This window comes from Dasypus novemcinctus, chromosome 8, assembly GCF_030445035.2.
Source record: "Dasypus novemcinctus isolate mDasNov1 chromosome 8, mDasNov1.1.hap2, whole genome shotgun sequence".
Lineage (NCBI taxonomy): Eukaryota > Metazoa > Chordata > Mammalia > Cingulata > Dasypodidae > Dasypus > Dasypus novemcinctus.
Window position 1 is genome coordinate 62,181,868 of NC_080680.1, and position 18,652 is coordinate 62,200,519.

An 18,652-nucleotide genomic window follows, 5' to 3' on the forward strand; every position below is an offset into this window, starting at 1 on the left:
GAGATTTGGTCATCAGAGTAAATTCACCAACATACTCAGATGCCTAGACATCAGCAAAAAAATTATAAGCCATACTAGGAAATGGGAAGACATGGCCCAAAGGAACAAACCAAATATCCTTAACAGATATAGGGCTTAAGACAACTACTCAGACTAATCAGTGATAACCACACAACTCTCCTAAATCAATTTAAAGAATTGAAAGAAAGTATGACTAAAGAGATAAAGAATATTAAGAAGACATTGGGTGAGCATAAAGAACAAAGAAAAGTAACATACCTTATGGGAATGAAAAACATGATGGATGAGATTAAAAATACATTAGAGGCACATAAGAGCAGTTTTTAATTGCTCAAAGACAGAATTAGCGATTTTGAAGACAGAAAATCTGAACTAGAAAAGACAGGAGAACAAAAAGAAAAAAGAATGGGAAAAAATGGAACAGGGTCTCAGGGAATTGAATGACAATGCAAAACACAAAAATATACACATTATCAGCATTCCAGAAAAAGAAAATAGAAAAGGGGCAGAAAGAACATTTGAGGAAATAATGATCAAAAACTTCCCAACCTTTGTGAAAAACATAAATATCAATATCCAAGAAAGACAACACACCCAAAACAGAATAAATATGAATAGAGCTACCCTGAGACACCTACTATGTAGAATAATAAATATCAGAGATAAAGAGAGGATACTGAAAGAAGCAAGCGAAAAGCAAAGCATCACATAAAGGAAACCTTGATAAGATTAAGTGCTGACCTCTCATCAGAAACCATGGAGGGGGAAGCAGACTTGGCTCAATGGTTAGAGCATCTGCCTACCACATGGGAGGTGCATGGTTCAAACCCAAGGCCTCCTTGACCTGTGTGGAGCTGGCCCACACGCAGTGCTGATGCGCACAAGGAGTGCCCTGCCACACAGGGTTGTCTTCCGCGTAGGGGAGCCCCATGCACAAGGAGAGTGCCTCGTAAGGAGAGCCCCCAGTGTGAAAGAAAGTTCAGCCTGCCCAGGAGTGGCGCTGCACACAGGGAGAGCTGACACAGCAAGATGACACAACAAAAAGAGACACAGATTCCCAGTGCCCCTGACAAGAATATAAGCAGACACAGAAGAACACACAGCAAATGGACACAGAGAACAGACAACTGGGGCAGGGGGAAAGGGGAGAGAAATAAATAAATCTTAAAAAAAAAAAAAACCATGGAGGAGAGAAGAAAGTGGTAGGATGTATTTAAGAGACTGAAAGGAAAAAAAAACAATCAGCCAAAAATTCTGTATTTGGCAAAGCTGTCCTTCAAAAAGGAGGGTGAGTTCAAAGTTTTCACAGACAAACAAAAACTGTTAGAATGCGTTATTTAAAAGACCAGAATTATAAGAGATACTAAAGGGCTGAAAGACTTGGAGAAGAGTGTAGAAATGAAGATTAGGAAGGGTAAATTAAAATGTAAAAAGGCAGAAAATAATATGATATAACAACAGAAAGCCAAAGGACAAAAGGGATGAGGTAAAGCTTTTTACAGTAATACAATTGAATATATATGGCTTGGATACCCCAATAAAAAGACATAGACTGAGAGTATGGATTAAAAAAATATGAAACAGGGAAGTGGATGTGGTTCAAGTGATTGAGCTCCCACTTGCCACAAGGGAGGTTCCAGGTTCAGTTCCCCATGCCTCCTAAAGAAGATGAGCAAGACAGTGGGCTGATGCAATAGGCTGGCACAGCAAACTGGCACAAGATGACACAACAAGAGATGCAACAAGGAAAACATAATGAGAGAAGCAGATGTGGCTCAAGTGAATGGCTCTGCCTTCCATATGGGAGGACCCAGGTTTGATCCCTGGGACCTTCTGGTGAAAAAGAAGAGAAAGCATGCCTGAGCAGTGACCTTTGACTGTGTGGCAAGCCAAGTGCCCATGAGTGCCCGCATGCCAGTGCCCGCAAGTAAGTCACACAGCAAGATGATGATGCGAGAGAGAGAGAGATAAAGGGGAGAGTCAAAGCAAAGCACAGCAGAGACCGGGAACTGAGGTGGCACAATTGACAGGGAACCTCTCTCCACATCAGAGGTCCCCAGGATTGAATCTCTCTGAATCCTAGAGGAGAAAAATGAGGAAAAAAGACAAAAAAGAGAAATAGATACAGAAGATCACACAGTGAATGGACACAGACAGCAAAAGAAAAACAGCAGGGTGGGAGTGGGGAAAAAACATAATGAGAGATACAACAAAGCAGGGAGCAAAGGTGGCTCTAGCAATTAGACACCTCCCTCCCACATGGGAGGTCCCAGGTTCACTTCCCGGTGCCACCTAGGAGGAGGATGAGCACACAATGAACATACACAATGAGGAAAGGGAGAAATAAAATCTTTTACATAGATATATATATATGAGCCATCTATATGGTGTCTGCAAGAGACTCATCTCAGACATAAGGACATAACCAGGTTAAAAGTGAAGGTTGGAAAAAGATATTCCATGCAAACAGTAACCAAAAAAGAGCTGGAGTAGCAATACTAATATCAGACAAAATAGATTTTAAATGCAAACTTGTTCTAGGGGATGTAGAAGGTCATCATATATCAATAAAGGGAAAATTCACCAAGAAGAAATAACCATACTAAATATTTATGCATCTAACCTGAGTGCCCCAAGATACATGAGGCAAAACTGAAGGGAGAAATAGATATCTGTACAATAATAGTTGGAGACTTCAATACACTACTCAGTATCAGCTAGAACATCTGAACAGAGGTCTAGATGAACTAGACCTAAAAGACATCTATAGAGCATTGCACCCCAAAGCAGAAGGATATACATCCTTTTCAAGGGCTCATGGGCCCTTCCCCAAGATAGACCATATGTTGGGTCACAAGACAGGTATCACTACATTTTTAAAAACTGAAATTATACAACACACTTTCTCCTATCATAATAGAATGAAGTTGGAAATCAATAATGGACAGAAAAGGAGAAATTCATAAATATATGGAGATTAAACAACACACTCAATCAGTAGGTCAAAGAAATTGCAAGGTAATTCAGAAAATATAGAGAGGAATGAAAATGAGAATACAATAAATCAAAACCTATGGGACATTGAAAAGGCAGTGCTGAGAGGGAAATTTATAGCCCTCAATGCTTACACTAAAAAAGAAGAGTGAGCTAAAATTGAAGATCCTAGCTGCACACCTGGAGGAACGAGAAAAGAAGAGCAAACTAATCCCAAACCAAACTGAAGGAAATAAATAAAGATCAAAGCAGAAATAAATGAAATCAAGAACAAAAAAAAGAGAATCAACAAAACCAAAAGTTGGTTCTTTGAGAAGATAAACATCAACAAGCTAGACTGACAAAGAAAAAAAGACAGAAGACACAAATAAAATAAGAAATGAGAAAGGGGGACATTACACTGACCCCACAGAAATAAGAAAGACCATAAAAGGATACCATAAACAACTGTATGCCAAAAAACTAGACAATGTAGAGGAGATGGACAAATTACTAGAAACATACAAACCAGCTACACTGACCCTAGAAGAAATAAAAGACCTCAACAAATCATCAGGTGAAGAGATTGAAACAGTCATCAAAAACCTCCCAAAGAGAACAGCCCAGGATCAGATGGCTTTATAGGTAAATTTTCCAGTCATTCAAAGATCTAATGCCAATATTGCTAAAGCTCTTCCACAAAACTTGAATAGGAAAGAACGCTACCAAACTCATTCTATGAAGCCAATTCCACTCTAATACTAAAATCAGATAAAGATACTACGATAAAAAGAAAATTATAGACCAATATCTCTAATGAATATAGATGCAAAAATCCTCAATAAAATTCTTGCAAACAGAATCCAAAAGCACATTAATAGAATTATTCACCCCAATCAAGTGGGTTTTATCCCAGGTATGCAAGTGTGGTTCAACACAAGAAAATCAATTAGTGTAATAAACCACATTGATAAATGGAAGAAGAAAAATCATAAGATCCTCTCGATTGATGCAGAAAAGTCATTTGACAAAATACATCACACTTTCTTGATAAAAACCCTGCAAAAGATAGGAATAGAAGAATGCTTTCTCAATATGGTAAAGTGCATATATGAAAAACCTACAGCTTACATTGTACTCAATGGTGAAAGACTGAAAGCTTTTCCGCTGAGATCAGGAAGAAGACAAGGATGTCCACTGTCACCATTATTATTGAATATTGTCTTAGACATTCTAGCTAGATCAATTAGACTAGATAAAAAAAAAAATAAAAGGCACCCAAATAGAAAAGAAGTAAAACTTTTACTTTTCACTGATGATATGATCCTATATCTAGAAAATCCTGAAAACTCCACAACAAAGCTACTAGAACTAATAGACAAGTTCAGCAAAGTGGTGGGATACAAGATTAATATGCAAAAATCCATAGCATTTCTATACATTACTGATGCTCAATCCAAGGAGGAAATAGAAAAAAATTCCATTTATAATAACTGAAACAATTAAATATTTAGGAATGAACTTAAAAAGGGCATAAAGGCCCTATATTCAGAAAACTAAAATATTGCTAAAAGAAACCAAAGAAGACTGAAATAAATGGAAGGACTTTCCATGTTCATAGATTGGAGGACTAATTACTGTTAAGATGGCAATTCTACCCAAACTGATTTACAGATTCAATGCATTTCCACTAAAATTCCCAAAAACCTTTTTTGCAGAAATGGAAAAACCAATCATTAAATTTATTTGGCAGGGTAAAGGCCCCAAAGAGCCAAAAAGGCCTTTAAAAAGAACAAAGTTGGAAGATTCACTTCCTGACTTTAAAGCATAGTACTTAGCTACAGTAGTAAAAGCAGCATAGCATTGGCATAAAGACAGACACATTGACCAATGGAACTGAATAGGGAACTTAGAAATAGACCCTCACATCTATAGTCAAGTGATTTTTGACAAGGATGTTAAGCCCCACTCAGCTGGGCCAGAACATAACATAAATGTTATATAAAATTTATGTAATCTAAGTATCTTTTAAAAATAATAAAAAAGTATATTTTTTAAAGAAGCAACATGGAAGGAGACTAGATTTGGAGAATGATTAGAGTTGGGGGTGAGGGAGGATCAGAGATGATGCAAAATTTTAAACCAGAGTGAATGGAAGACTGCTGGATCCATTAATTGGGCAGACATGAGGAGCAGGCAGACATGGTGAATGCTTGAAGGAGGTTGACGTTAAAGTATAACATTGAGGTGCAATAAGTAGATAGATTAATAGGCATTTTGAAAAGTTGAATATGAGATTGGAGGTCAGAAGAGAGGAGAGCTGATGGAGTGGGAGCCAAAGCCCAGAGATCAATGACTGAAAACAAAGTGGGTGGGTACATACTGGAAGACAGAAGGAAAGGAGAAGGACTCAAGGATAAGCTCTGGATCTGATGAGAAATGGTCCCTTTTCAGGGATTAAGGAGGAACAGAACCAAAGAAGGACCTCCAGAGAAGTATTATGGAGACTGGGAAACTGAAGATACTTTGCCTCTCTTGGATGAATATTCCTAACTTCCTAACGAGATTGCATACAGTGCAAAGATAGAGACTATGCCTTATATTATTTTATTCCCAAGGTCTAGAATACTGCAAATTAAAGTTTAATTACAATTCTACCCAAGTATCATTCTGCTAATATCTCCAACTCAAAGTTGCTAAAACCAAAGTCAATAGCACCAATATTTTCTCTGTTACTGGACAATTAACATCAGAATCAACTATGACTCTTCACTTTCTCTGGGAATTCACATCCAGTCAGCTGCCACATACTGGCTCTATCTGCCACATAACTCTTATCCACCCATGTCCCTCTCTCCATTGTCTCTGCCACAACCCCAGCTAAGGCCTTTATTGCTCCACATCTGGACTATTTAATAGACTCAACCATCACCTGCCTTCCAGACTCTCCCCAATCATGTCTCTCCCACAAACTGCTGTCAGATATATCTTTCCTGAATTAATCTCTTGCCCTCATAGCAGCATTATTCACTATTGCTAAAATTTGGAAATAACCCAGGTGTCCATCAACAGATGAATGGATAAACAGTGTGGTGTATTCACCACTGCAATATTATGCAGCTGTAAGAAGAAATGAAGTTGTAAAACATATAACAACATGGATGAATGTTGTTGAGCAAAGCAAGCCGGACACAAAAGGACAAACACTGTATGATTGTATTACTATGAACCAAATATATTGTGTAACATACTGTATGATTCAAAAAAAAATTGTATGTATCCAGTACATTTAATTGAGAAGTGTTTTTATTCAATGTTTTCATTTTTTAATTGTTTATATTTTCAATTATTAAATGTACAAGATAAAGTTTTTAAATTTTCTATTTATATCAATAGATAGATAGATAGATAGATAGATAGATAGATAGATAGATAGATAGATAGATAGATAGATATCTGGTGCCCCCTTTCCCTGCCCATCCTTTCTCCTGCCCAGTCTTCTCTTATGGAATATTTTCTCTTCTTCAAACTACACAAGATTTCCCTCCTCCTCCTCTAATTATAAGCAGAAGTGTGTTCTCCCTGTCAATGCTGATGAGACACTGAAAAATACCCTTTAAGTTGTATGCATGACATATCAAGGATTTGACAGTCCAGCAGGAGAAATCCTTCCAGGTTTTATAACCTGCCAGGCTCCAGATGCCTTAAGGGCAAGGACCACCACACACTTTGACCCCCATGACAGAAAGCCCAATGCTGAACACCATAGGAAGACCAAGAAAATACTGATTGAATTAACAAAACTGTTCCCCAAGAGTAAAGGAGATGAAGCAAGCTACAGGAATTACAGGGGAAGCAGGGATCAGACAGTAGAGGCTCAGGTGTTTGTCACTAGTTCCTTAGATCTGGCTATGAAAACAGAACTGAATACCACATGGAAGACCTAGGGGGTTCTGTTTTGGGGTTTGCTCATGCCATGTTTAGGCACCTAAGTGAAAGCACTATTGAAGAAAGGGGAATTGGAACTGCAAGAGAGAGTGGAGGGGGGCAGATGGGTCATTTCCCAGAAAAGGAGATGATGAAAAGGGCCCCAGATGGAGGGTGAACCTCCATGCCATCTAGGGCAGGCCAAAAATAAAGGAAGAAAATTAAAACTCTCCTCACTTGAGTGTTCCCAAAAACAGATCCTGAGACAAGAACTTGAGTACAAGTAACTTACTTAAGGGATTATCCTGAAACTCAAGAATAAGAGAAAGGCAAGGAAAAAAAGCTGATGTAACAATACATTCTGATGCCTCTACTTTGGACAAAGGTGGAGTAAAAGGGACAACTGGACAAAATATATAAAGCAATCCTTTTCAAGACATATGAACATCAAGCAAGGAGGGATAAGGACACCAAAGAGATGAGAAACAAAGGAAATAGCCCTATGATTACCCCCAGCTCAATGCCTGGAGACAGTCCCCAGGCCATGGAGCAGGAAGGGGTACCTCAGGGCAAATCTAGTAATTTCCTTCAGGAGAGAAAGAGCTCAATGTCCGTGGAGGGCTTCCTAGGCAGCCACAGTTCATAGAAGAACATCTACAGAAGACAGTCCCACCTAACAAAGCTTAAAAGCAAGACCTGTGCAGGTACATGATCTAGCTCAGTGGATTTGCCAATCCTGGCAAAGGGTCAGAATAATCTAAAGAGCGCTGCTGGGGCCCACCCTTAGAGACAACGATATACCAGCAAGGCAAGTGACACTGGTTTTAACCAATCCTTACCCCAGGTGATTCTAATGAACAGCTGAGGTTGAGAACCATTCATCTGTGCCAGAGATGTACAAGATTTCAAACCTTCTAACCCAGATCTTAGTGTGTCTTAATTTTCACTCCCTCGAATAACATTTTTGTTGACTCATGAAGCATGTTAAATTAGCAAGCACTTTTTTCCACAATTTCATGAGTCTCATATGCATAATCTCATTTAAGGGAAACGGACTTGGCCCATTGGTTAGGGCGTCCATCTACCACATGGGAGGTCCACGGTTCAAACCCTGGCCTCCTTGACCCGTGTGGAGCTGGCCCATGCACAGTGCTGATGCGCGCAAGGAGTGCCATGCCACGCAAGGGTGTCCCCGCGTAGGGGAGCCCCACGTGCAAGGAGTGTGCCCCGTAAGGAGAGCTGCCCAGCGTGAAAGAAAGTGCAGCCTGCCTAAGAATGTCGCCACCCACAAGGAGAGCTGACACAGCAAGATGACGCAACAAAAAAGTGCCACTGACAACAACAGAAGCAGACAAAGAAACAAGACGCAGCAAATAAACACAGAGAACAGACAACCGGGGTGGGGGGAGAGGGGAGAGAAATAAATAATAAAATCAATAAATCTTTAAAAAAAAATCTCATTTAGTCCTTACAATAATCCATCATGATACAGAAGATGAGACTATGGCATGGAGAAGCTGAGCTAACTGCCCTAGATCCCACAACAAGTGACAGCACATGAGAGCTGGCCCCAGAGCCTACCCTGTTACCTGCTGCCCCAGCTCAGCAGCTCCACAAGTTGCCCTAAGAAGTAGGTGAGAGGACCAGTTCAGAAAGTGTTTCATTTAGACAAGGCATCCACAAAACTTTGACTAAGCCCATGGTTTCTCTCTGGGACCACGTGTCTTTGCTGTGCTTCATCACCCCAGGCATGATCCTAAAGGCAAAGAGCCAGGAGAAATCTGGCAGAGACAATTTCCCTTCCATTATTCTTTCTCAATTCTGCACAATGTGGAAACAAAGTTATATAAGCACTTGATTCTTCTCAGAGAAATTATGGTTACTCAAAGAAGTGACTCTCTTCCTCATGAACACTTCCTTCCAAAATACAATCAAAACGTAAGACTGGTCAGGGATATTCCATCTGACACTTTTGGGGGCTGCGGGGAAGAGGGCACAAACCGTGCCAAGCTGTGCCCATTTTGCAATCTCAGTGCAGCTCTTGAGGGACACAACACGGGGAAGACCTGAGAACAGCAACATTCGCCCTGATTCAACCCCAGGCTTTAAGCGCTGGTTGAGAGTAAGGATGGCGGTGAATCCCCCGCAACACTGCACCCTAATAAAGGTTGACAAGTGGCGATTCCACAGCGATGCCGTCTCTTTAAACAGCCTAAGATAGGCCTCAGCCTAGTTTTCCAGGAAAGGGCCGACTTGCCTCCAGCCCTCTGCAGGCCTTGCACCTTACCCGCAAGAGCACAGTTCGCAGATGCACTTCCTCTTCAAAGGGGCCATCCTGAGGCCCCTGCGAATGCGCAGAGCATCCCCCGCCGCAGCTGCAGCCCTGCTGCCTGGTGTGCCCCAATCTCCTCCCTGGGGGTGCGCCCAGTCTCAAGGACCTGGCCAGATGTTTTCTGTATTTATTTTAAAAGAAAATTTAAGAGCCCTTTTGCAAAGTTCTGTCGTCTGTTGCCTTCCTTGTGCTGGCCTTGCACGAGGGACAGCAGGGAGGGTTGATGGCGCGCCAGCCCTGGCGACCTTTCCCTGCGCACAGCTGCCCCGGCCTTTGCGCCCCGGGACCCACCACCTGGAGCGGCTATGCAGCCGCTAGGAGCCGCGGCACCCGTGGGGGCCTCTGTGACGTTGCCCTCTGTGACATCGCCAGGTAGGAACTGTCCCCCTCTGGGTGCCAGTGACATCACAAGGGCCTCTTGTGGTGTCAGGAAGCTCTCAGTAGCCCACCTGTCAAGCCCAGTACAAGGCTTCCCCCATTAGATCTTAGAGAAACCTAAAAGATGGCCCACTTGGAAAAGCTGGGTGCCCATATCAGCCAATGCCATGATCACAAATGCAAAAAAGCTGAAATCTCCACAGCCATCATTTTAGGTGGCAATTACTATTTCTAGGATCCCTGGTGCCTCTTTTTATGGAAATGCCTGCCTTGCCCTTCAGAAAACTGACCTGAGATGTCCTTTCCAGATCGTCGTTGGGGAAATCTATGCCTTTGACTTCAGATGTCTGTTCAGAATTACTCTCACAAACAGACCTTGCATCTTGAGAACAGAGCAGGTAAGGCACCAGGCCTTTACTGCTCAGGTGGTGAGCAATCACTTTTCCAGGTGGTAGTAATAGCCCATGGAGCACTGGTTCTCAGATTTTGTGCATTTCAAATCACCTGGAAGTCTTGATAAACACCAGCTCACCAGGCCCCACCCCCAGAGTTTGATTCTGAAGGGTGGGACTGAAAAACATTCATTTCTAACAAGTTTCCAAGTGCTGCTGAGGCTGCTGAGTCAGGGAGTCCACTTTGAGAACCACAGTTTAAGAGAGTCTTCTGCTCTCTCTAACCAGCCTTAGCCGGTTGTAGTATTTCCCCATCCTGAGAACCACAGACAATTACTGGCCTGAGGCCTCCTGCATTTAGGCTCTAGTTTTGTTTTGTTTTGCTTTGTTTTTTAATTTTTACTTTTAAAACTTTATATTAAATGTTACATAAAAAATATAGGGGATTCCCATATGCCCCATCCCCTCCCCCAGTTTCCCATTTCAACAACTTTCATTAGTGTGGTACATTTACTAAAACTGATAAACACATATTGAAGCATTGCTACTAACCATGAACTATAGTTTACATTATACTTTATACTGTATCCCACACAATTCTGTGGGTTATAACAATTATATATATATATATAATTGCCTGTATCCCATCATTGCAGTGTCATGCAGGACAATTCCTATTTCTCAAAAATGCCCCCATATCACAACTATTCTTCCCTCTCCCTCCTCTCAGAACCTCTAGTGACCACTGGCTTTATATCAACGATAAAAGTTCTTCCACTGCCAGAATAACAATAAGTCTATAATTGAATAAGTCGAAAAACCCAGGTGATTCTGATCATGAAGCAAATTCAGGAGACACTGCTCTGATAGATTATTTAAAATTGAACATATAACTTCCCGGTTATGGGAGATGGGAATTTAAGCTATTTATAACCCTTGTGCTTGTTTTTCTTTCCCACACTTCCTAACTCTATTAGTTTAAGTGAATGAGTGAGTCAGAGTGATCTTAGACTGCAAGAAAGTTACTATTCCGGGGTTTTATTTTTTCTTCCATGGCAGGCTCTGGAATAGAAGGTGGCAAACTATTTCCTATGGCCCAAATTCAGCCTACCATCTGGCTTTATATGGTCAAAATAATAATAATAATAATAAGTGACGTGAAAATTATATAAAATTCAAAATTTCAGTGTCTATAGTTTATTTTCTCAACAAAAAATGTGTAAAAATATTCCTAATTTTTGCCTCTTCACCAGCAAAGCCTAAAATATTTACTTTTACAGAAAAAGTTTGCCAACCACTGTTCTAGAAAGTCAAAAAGGTAGACCCAGAGGGGAGCAAAGCTTACTGATCACACCTAAGAACAGTGGAGGGTGAAGTTTCTCCTTGCCTTGCTGGTAGAAGGTCAGGCAGGGGAGGATAGAAACCTAGGGAGACAGGATGAGAGGTGGGAGCTGTTGGAAGCCCAGGCAAAGCCTGCACTCCATCCCTTGCAATTAATGCCATTTGCACAGAGGAACCACAGTGCTGGATACCAGTCTTCTCTTGAAGGGCAGAAGCTGTCTGAGGTTGCTGCTTTGAGGATCTGCAAACCAGGGAGGTGCCGCACATATCTTTCCAGAGGGAGAAGAAACAGAAGGATGAAGAGGCTGAAAGGAGATCTATGAGATACTCACCCCCTCAGCTGTGATAGAAGCCCATCCCCTCACCCTCAAGGCAAACAGCCTTGGTAAAACCTGTGGCTGACGGCAGTTAGCTGAAAGGGAAGCAGAACTTTACCACCGTGGGAAGAGGGAGGGTACAGAGGAGGGCTGAGTTTGGTTTCTCTTCAGTGAGATTTGCCAGCAGGAATCAGCTTTGAATCCCAGCCCTAACCAGCCTGGAAACACCAGCCAGTGGAGGGTGGAAGAGTCACCTCTGTGGAAAGGTTTGTCAAAGAGCACCATCTGCTGGCAGGTCCAGAAAATGAAGGGGGAATGTAGCAGTTTGATATTGTTTATGAATTCCAAAAATAGATACTGGATTATGTTTGTAAACTGGTCTGTCTGAGGTTTCACTTTTACTTGATTAAATTATGATTAGGGCTTTGATTGGGCCACATCCATAGAACATTGGATCCCTGCCCCTTGGTGGGTGGGAAATCACAGATAAAGACATGGCAAAGGACAGAGTTGGGAGTTTTGAACTAGAGCCCAGGAAGTAAGCACACAGAGAAGCAGGGAGAGAATCGAGCTGGTCACCTGAGAGTCTATAGCTGGCCTTGTTGAGAGAGCAGGGCAGCTGAACCTGGAAAGAAATAAGCCTCAGGAAGAGAGGAACCCAGGAAGCCTGAACCCATGCAGATATCAGCAGCCATCTTGCTCCAACACGTGGCAATAGACTGGTGAGGGAAGTAACTTAAGCTTTATGGCCTCATACCTGTAAGCTTCTGCCCCAGATAAATACCCTTCATAAAAACCAACCAATTTCTGGTATTTTGCATCAGCACCCCCTTGGCTGACTAATACAGGGGAAAAAAGGCTTTTTGGCATCTGCTGCACCTAATCCAAAGCCCCCTTGGATCTGATCTGTGCCACATAAGTTGTCCCCTGGCCCTGTTTTGATAACTTAAACAGGACAATTATAAAGATTTAGAACAAGATGAACCAAAAACCAAAAAAGGGCTGTGAAACAAAATCACTAGGCAAGAAAAAGAAATTGACCATCAGAGACAATTCACCAACATAATCAGATGCTAAGACAGCAGCAAAAAATTACAAACCATCCTAAGAAACAGGAAGATATGGCCTAGACAGAGGGAAAATTAAAAGTCCTAGTGAGATGTAAGATTTAAAAATAACTAATCAATGAAGTTCACACAAATCTCCTAAATCAAGGAATTGGAGGAAAAGATTGCTAAAGAGATAAAGGATAGAAGCAAGCCAGACACAAAAGGACAAATATTGTATGATTGCCCTATTATGAACTAGATATATATGTGAAATATGAATATGGATAGAAATGCATCTCTAAGACCATTTTTTGTTGAAGCTGAACAAATGTAAGCTAATACTACAAAATGTTAATATCAGACAAAAAAATTATACTAAGTGAAGGAGATCAAACACAGAGTACTACATATTATATGACTCCAATTCTATGAAATGTAAATATAAATCAATTTATAAAGATGAAATGAGATCAGTGGTTATGTAGATCTCAGGAAAGAATGCTAAGGAGTATGGAGTCTTTTTGGAGTAATGAAATTGTTCTAAAATTTTTGAAATGATGAATGTACAACAATGATTATACAAAACCATTAATTATACACTTTAGATAGAATAGCCAGAAACACCAGTTATGTACAGGAGGGGAAGCATATAGAAACTGAGCAGTGAGGAGTTTTCTTGTTTGTTTGTTTGTTTCTGTTTATTATTATTGAAATAATGAAAATGCTCTAATAATGACTGATGAACACAACTATGTTGTTATACCAGATACCATTGATTGTACACTTTGGATGAATGGTATGCTTTATTAATATGTATCAATAAAATTGATATGTTTTAAAAAGAATTTTCAGTACCATGAAAAAAATTGTTGTAAAAAATTCTGGATCTTATGAAATGGGATTAAAAATAATTAAAGAAAAAAAAGACACTGGGTGAGCATAAAGAAGAATTTGAGTGCTTGCAAAGAAAACAGAGCTTATGGGAATGAAAGACATGAGAATGAAAGATGAGATTGAAATTACACTAGAGGGAAGCAGATGAGGTTCAACCAGTTGGGTGCCCACCTACCACATGGGAGGTACTGGGTGTGGATCCAGGTGCCTCCTAAAGAAGATGAGCAGATGCCACATCCACCACAACAAGCTAAACACTGCACTCAATGCAACAAGCAGACACCTTTATGAGCAGATACCACAAGCCAGCAAATGCTGCAACCCACCGGGAGAGGATGTGGCTCAGGCCATTGGGCACTTGCTTCCCATGTGGGAGATCCTGGGTTTGGTTCCCAGTGCTTCCTGGAGAAGATGAGCAAATAACAAGCTGACAGACAAGAGATCCGTGGGGAGGGGGATAATAATAATAAAAGTTTTTAAAAATTACATCAGTGGCATATAACAGTAGATTAAAATGGCAGAAAACAGAAAAGTAAATTAGAGGTTAGAGCATCAAAATCTAAAAAGACAGAAGAACTGGCAGAGAAAAGACTGAAAAATTGAACAAGTTCTCAGGAAATTGAATGATGGTGCAAAACACACAAATATACCCATTATGGGTATCCCAGAAGAAGAAGAGAACAGAAAAGGGGCAGTAGGAATATTTGAGGAAATAATGACCAAAAATTTCTCACACTTTATGAAAGACATAAATATCAATATCCAGGAAGGTCAGCACACTCCAAACAGAATAAATCTGAATAGACATACTCTGAGACACATGCTAATCAGAATATCAAATAGCATAGATAAAGAGATAATTCTGAAAGCAGCATTAGAAAAGTACTTCATCACATACAAGGGATGCTCACTAAGACTAAGTGCTGATTTCTCAGCACCACATAAGTAAGAAAGCGGAGGTATGATATTTTTAAGATACCAAAAGAAAAAAACTACCTGCCAAGAATTCTTTATCCAGCTAAACTGTCTTTTAAAAATGAGGGTGAGTTTAAAGTTTTCACAAATAAGCAGAAATTGAGAAAGTTTGTCACCATGAGACTGGCATTACAAGAAATACTAAAGGGAGTGCTAGAGCCTGAAAGCAAAAGACAGGAGAGATGCATGGAGAAGAAGGCAGAAATGATGATTATTAGTAAGAGTAAATAAAAGGGTAAACAGACAGTTAAGAGTAAGATATGACATAGAAAAAAGGATAAAATGGTCAAAGTAAGCAATGCCTTTACAGTAATAACATTGAACATTAATGGATTGAACTCCCAATCAAAAGACAGAGACTGACAGAATGGATAAAAAAACATGAGCAATTTATATGCTGTCCTTAGACAAAAGGAAACAAATAGGCTGAAAGTGAAAGGTTGGAAAAAGATAATCCATGCAAAATGTAAACAAAAAAGACCTGGAGTAGTGGTACTAATATGAGACAAAATGATTTTGTATATAAAACTATTATAAGAGATGAAGAAGGACCTTATATATTAATAAAAGGGGGAATTTACCATGAAGAAATAACAATACTAAATATATATGCACCAATAAGGGTGGCTCCAAAATACATGAGTCAAACACTGGCAAAACTAAAGGGAGACCATTGTTATTGGTAATAGTTTGATCATGTTCTTTCATAATCTGTAACAAATTTTCCACAAAAATGTAAGTGTAGGGAGAGGGGTGATATATGGGAATTCTACACATTATGCATGATTGTTTTATAATTTTACAACTTCTCTAATAAAAAATATTTTAAAAACTGAAGGGAGAAATACATGTCTCAACAATAATAGTTGGAGACTTCAATACACCACTCTCAGCATTGGATAAAACATCTGGACAGAGGATCAATAAGGAAACAGAGAGCTTGAATAATATGATAAATAAACTAGAACTAAAAGATATATATAGAACATTGTACCCCAAAAGAGCAGGATATACATTCTTCTCAATGGCTCATGGCTCTTTCTCTATGATAGACCATATATTGGGTCACAAAACAAGACTAAACAAATTTTAAGACTGAAATTATACAAAGCATTTTATTTGATCACAATGGAATGAAGCTGGAAATCAATAGCACATGGAGAAAAGGAAAATTCACAAATATATACAGATTGAACAACAAACTCTTAAACAATCACAGGATCAAAGAAGAAATTGCAAAAGAAACCAATAAGTATCCTGAGACAAGTGAAAATGAGAGCACAACTTATCAAAGGGTGGGGAGTGGATGTGGCTTAAATGGTGGAACACCTACTTCCCACTTGGAAGCACAGTTCCCAGGGCTTCCTAAAACAAAAACAAATAACAGACAACAAGCAAAACAAATGAAAAAAACCAACTCAGGGGAGCCAATGTGTTTCAGTGGTTGACTGCTGGCCTCCCACATATGAGGTCATGGGTTCAATCCTGGCCCACAGTACCTAAAACAAACAAACAAACAAACAAACAACAATAACTATGGGATACAGTGAAGGCCAAGCTGAGAAAGAAATTTATAGCCCTAAATGCTTATATTAAAAGAAAGTTCTGGGAAGATGGAGGACTAGAAAGACACTGGACTCTTCTCTCCCAGAAAAAATAACTAGAGGACAGCCTGAAAAGGCCCAGAAAAAAATCTTCTAGGGATTAGGACACCAGGTGAAAGCTGGACACTACCCAGAAGACAGAGATTCAAAGGAAAAGAACCACTACCTCAAAAATGTGAGGTCTAAAGATACTTTAGACTTCTCAGGCCTCTGGGCTGGTTACAAAGGGGATTCCAGGGACCCATGCCCCATGAAAGGGGAGATAGAAGAACAAAGCCTAAGACTGACTCAGCTTTTGATCCACAAAATGTGTCCGCTGTGTCTCAGGAGCCCTCCCAGGCCAGGTGGGGCCACACCATTGTTTGCCTTGGAAGGCAGCAGGAGGCTAAAGATATACCACCCTCCCAATCTCCTTCTCTACTAACCAGGACTGATTGTTGAGGTCCCAGACAGTAGTGGAAATATATCCTAGCCAGGAAAAGGGATGGGGCTGCCAGAGAAAGCTAGAGGACAGTCTCAAAAAAAGTTTAATTACAAGGTTCCTAGCCTCCAGACAGGAAGCTCTATCACATTGATCCAGTCTGTGTTGCAACAAATACACTAGGACCAGGCATTGAATTGAGTTGCCAAAGAGCACTATCTGCTGGCAGACCGAGGAAGTGCAAATATGTAGAAGAGGCTTTATCTGGCATTTATAGCCTCCCTCCCCAAGGCCCTAGGAAGCGAGTCTACAACCAATCACTGGGTGCAGTGTCCAGTGTTAAGCAACCAGCAAGGACAATCCTAACAATCCAGGTCCAGCCAAGAATCAAAAAGAAGTGGAACCACATAGCCTTCTTACACTAAATCCCTACAAAAGAGAAAGAAATTGAGCATCTGAATAAACTACATCCTAATCAGATGACTAGACAGCAGCAAAAAATTACAAATCATACTAAGAAAATAGATGATATGGCCCAAGAAAAAGAATATGTCTAAGCCAGAGAGATGCAGAATTTGAGAGAACTAACCAGCAAGATGCACACAAATTCCCAAAATCAAATTAATGAGTGAAAAACAATATGATTAAAGATATCAATGGCATCAAGAAGACATTGAGGGAAGCAGATTTGGCCCAGTGGATAGGGCATCCATCTACCACATGGGAGGTCCAAGATTCAAACCCAGGGCCTCCTGACCCATGTGATGAGCTGGCCCTCTCACATTGCTGATGCATGCAAGGAGTGCTGTGCCACACAGGGCTGTCCCCCACATAGGGGAGCCCCACACGCAAGGAGTGCACCCCATAAGGAGAACTGCCCAGTGTGAAAAATGTGCAGCCTGCCCAGGAATGGCACCGCACACATGGAGAGCTAATGCAGCAAGATGACACAACAACAAGAACAAAAAAAAATGAGACACAGATTCCAGGTGCCTCTGTTAAGAATACAAGCAGACACAGAAGAACACACAGTGAATGGACACAGAGAGCAGACAATTGGGGGTGGGGCACGGGGAAGGGGAGAGAAATTTTAAAAAAATTTTTTTAAGACTTTGAGTGAGTGCAAAGAAGAATTTGAAATCCTGAACAGAAAAGTAACAGCTCATGGGAATGAAAGATACAATAGCTGAGGGAAAACAAAACAAAACAAAACATTAAGGCATACATCAGCAGACTCAAAATGATAGAAGAAAGAATAAGAGATACCAAAGACAGAACAGTTAAAATTTAAGAGAGTAAAGAACAGAGAGAAAAAGGAATGGAAAAAATTGATCAGGGGCTCAGAGAGTTGAATGACAACACAATACACAATAACATACATGTCATGGGAGTTCCAGAAGGAGAAGAGAAGGAAAAGGAGGCAGAAAGAGTATTTAAGGAAATAATAGCCAAAAATTTCCCAACTCTCACAAAAGAAATGAACTTACATGTCCAAGAATCACACCATACCCCAATCAGAATAAATCCAAATAGACTTACTCCAAGACACATACTATTCAGAATGTCAAAAGTCAAAGATAGAGAAAACTCTGAGAGCAGCAAAGGAGAAGCAAACCATTACATACAAAGGACGTCCAGTAAGACTTAGCACAGATTTTTCTTCAGAAACCATGGAAGTGAGAAGACAATGGTATGATACAATTAGGATACTGAAAGAGAAAATTTGCTAGCCAAGAATTCTTTATGCAGCAAAATTGTCCCTCAAATATGATGGTGAGTATAAAATATCCATAAACAGCAGAAACCAAGACAGTTTACAAAAAAGAATCCACCTTTGCAGGAAATATTAAAGGAAGCCTCAGAACGTGAAAGAAGAAAACAGGAGAGAAAGGCTTGGAGGAGGGTGTAGAAGACAGAATAGCAGAAAGAATAAAGAAAAGAGTAATAAGACAGACAAAAATACATGACATATGAAAACCAAAGAAGAAAATGGTGTAAGTAAATAGTGCATTTACAGTAATATCATTG

The 18,652-nt window shown here is 40.2% G+C and overlaps 1 protein-coding gene across 1 annotated transcript in view; it reads right to left on the reverse strand.

Annotated features, from left to right (window-relative positions):
- SAXO1 (stabilizer of axonemal microtubules 1) overlaps window positions 1-9,528 on the reverse strand; it is a 152,353-nt gene extending 142,825 nt beyond the window's left edge. The window contains exon 1 of the mRNA XM_012527885.2: window positions 9,209-9,528. Within this exon, the coding sequence (XP_012383339.2) occupies window positions 9,209-9,255 (47 nt within the window). The 5' untranslated portion in view covers window positions 9,256-9,528. The remainder of the gene's footprint in view (window positions 1-9,208) is intronic.
- Window positions 9,529-18,652: the final 9,124 nt, after the last annotated feature.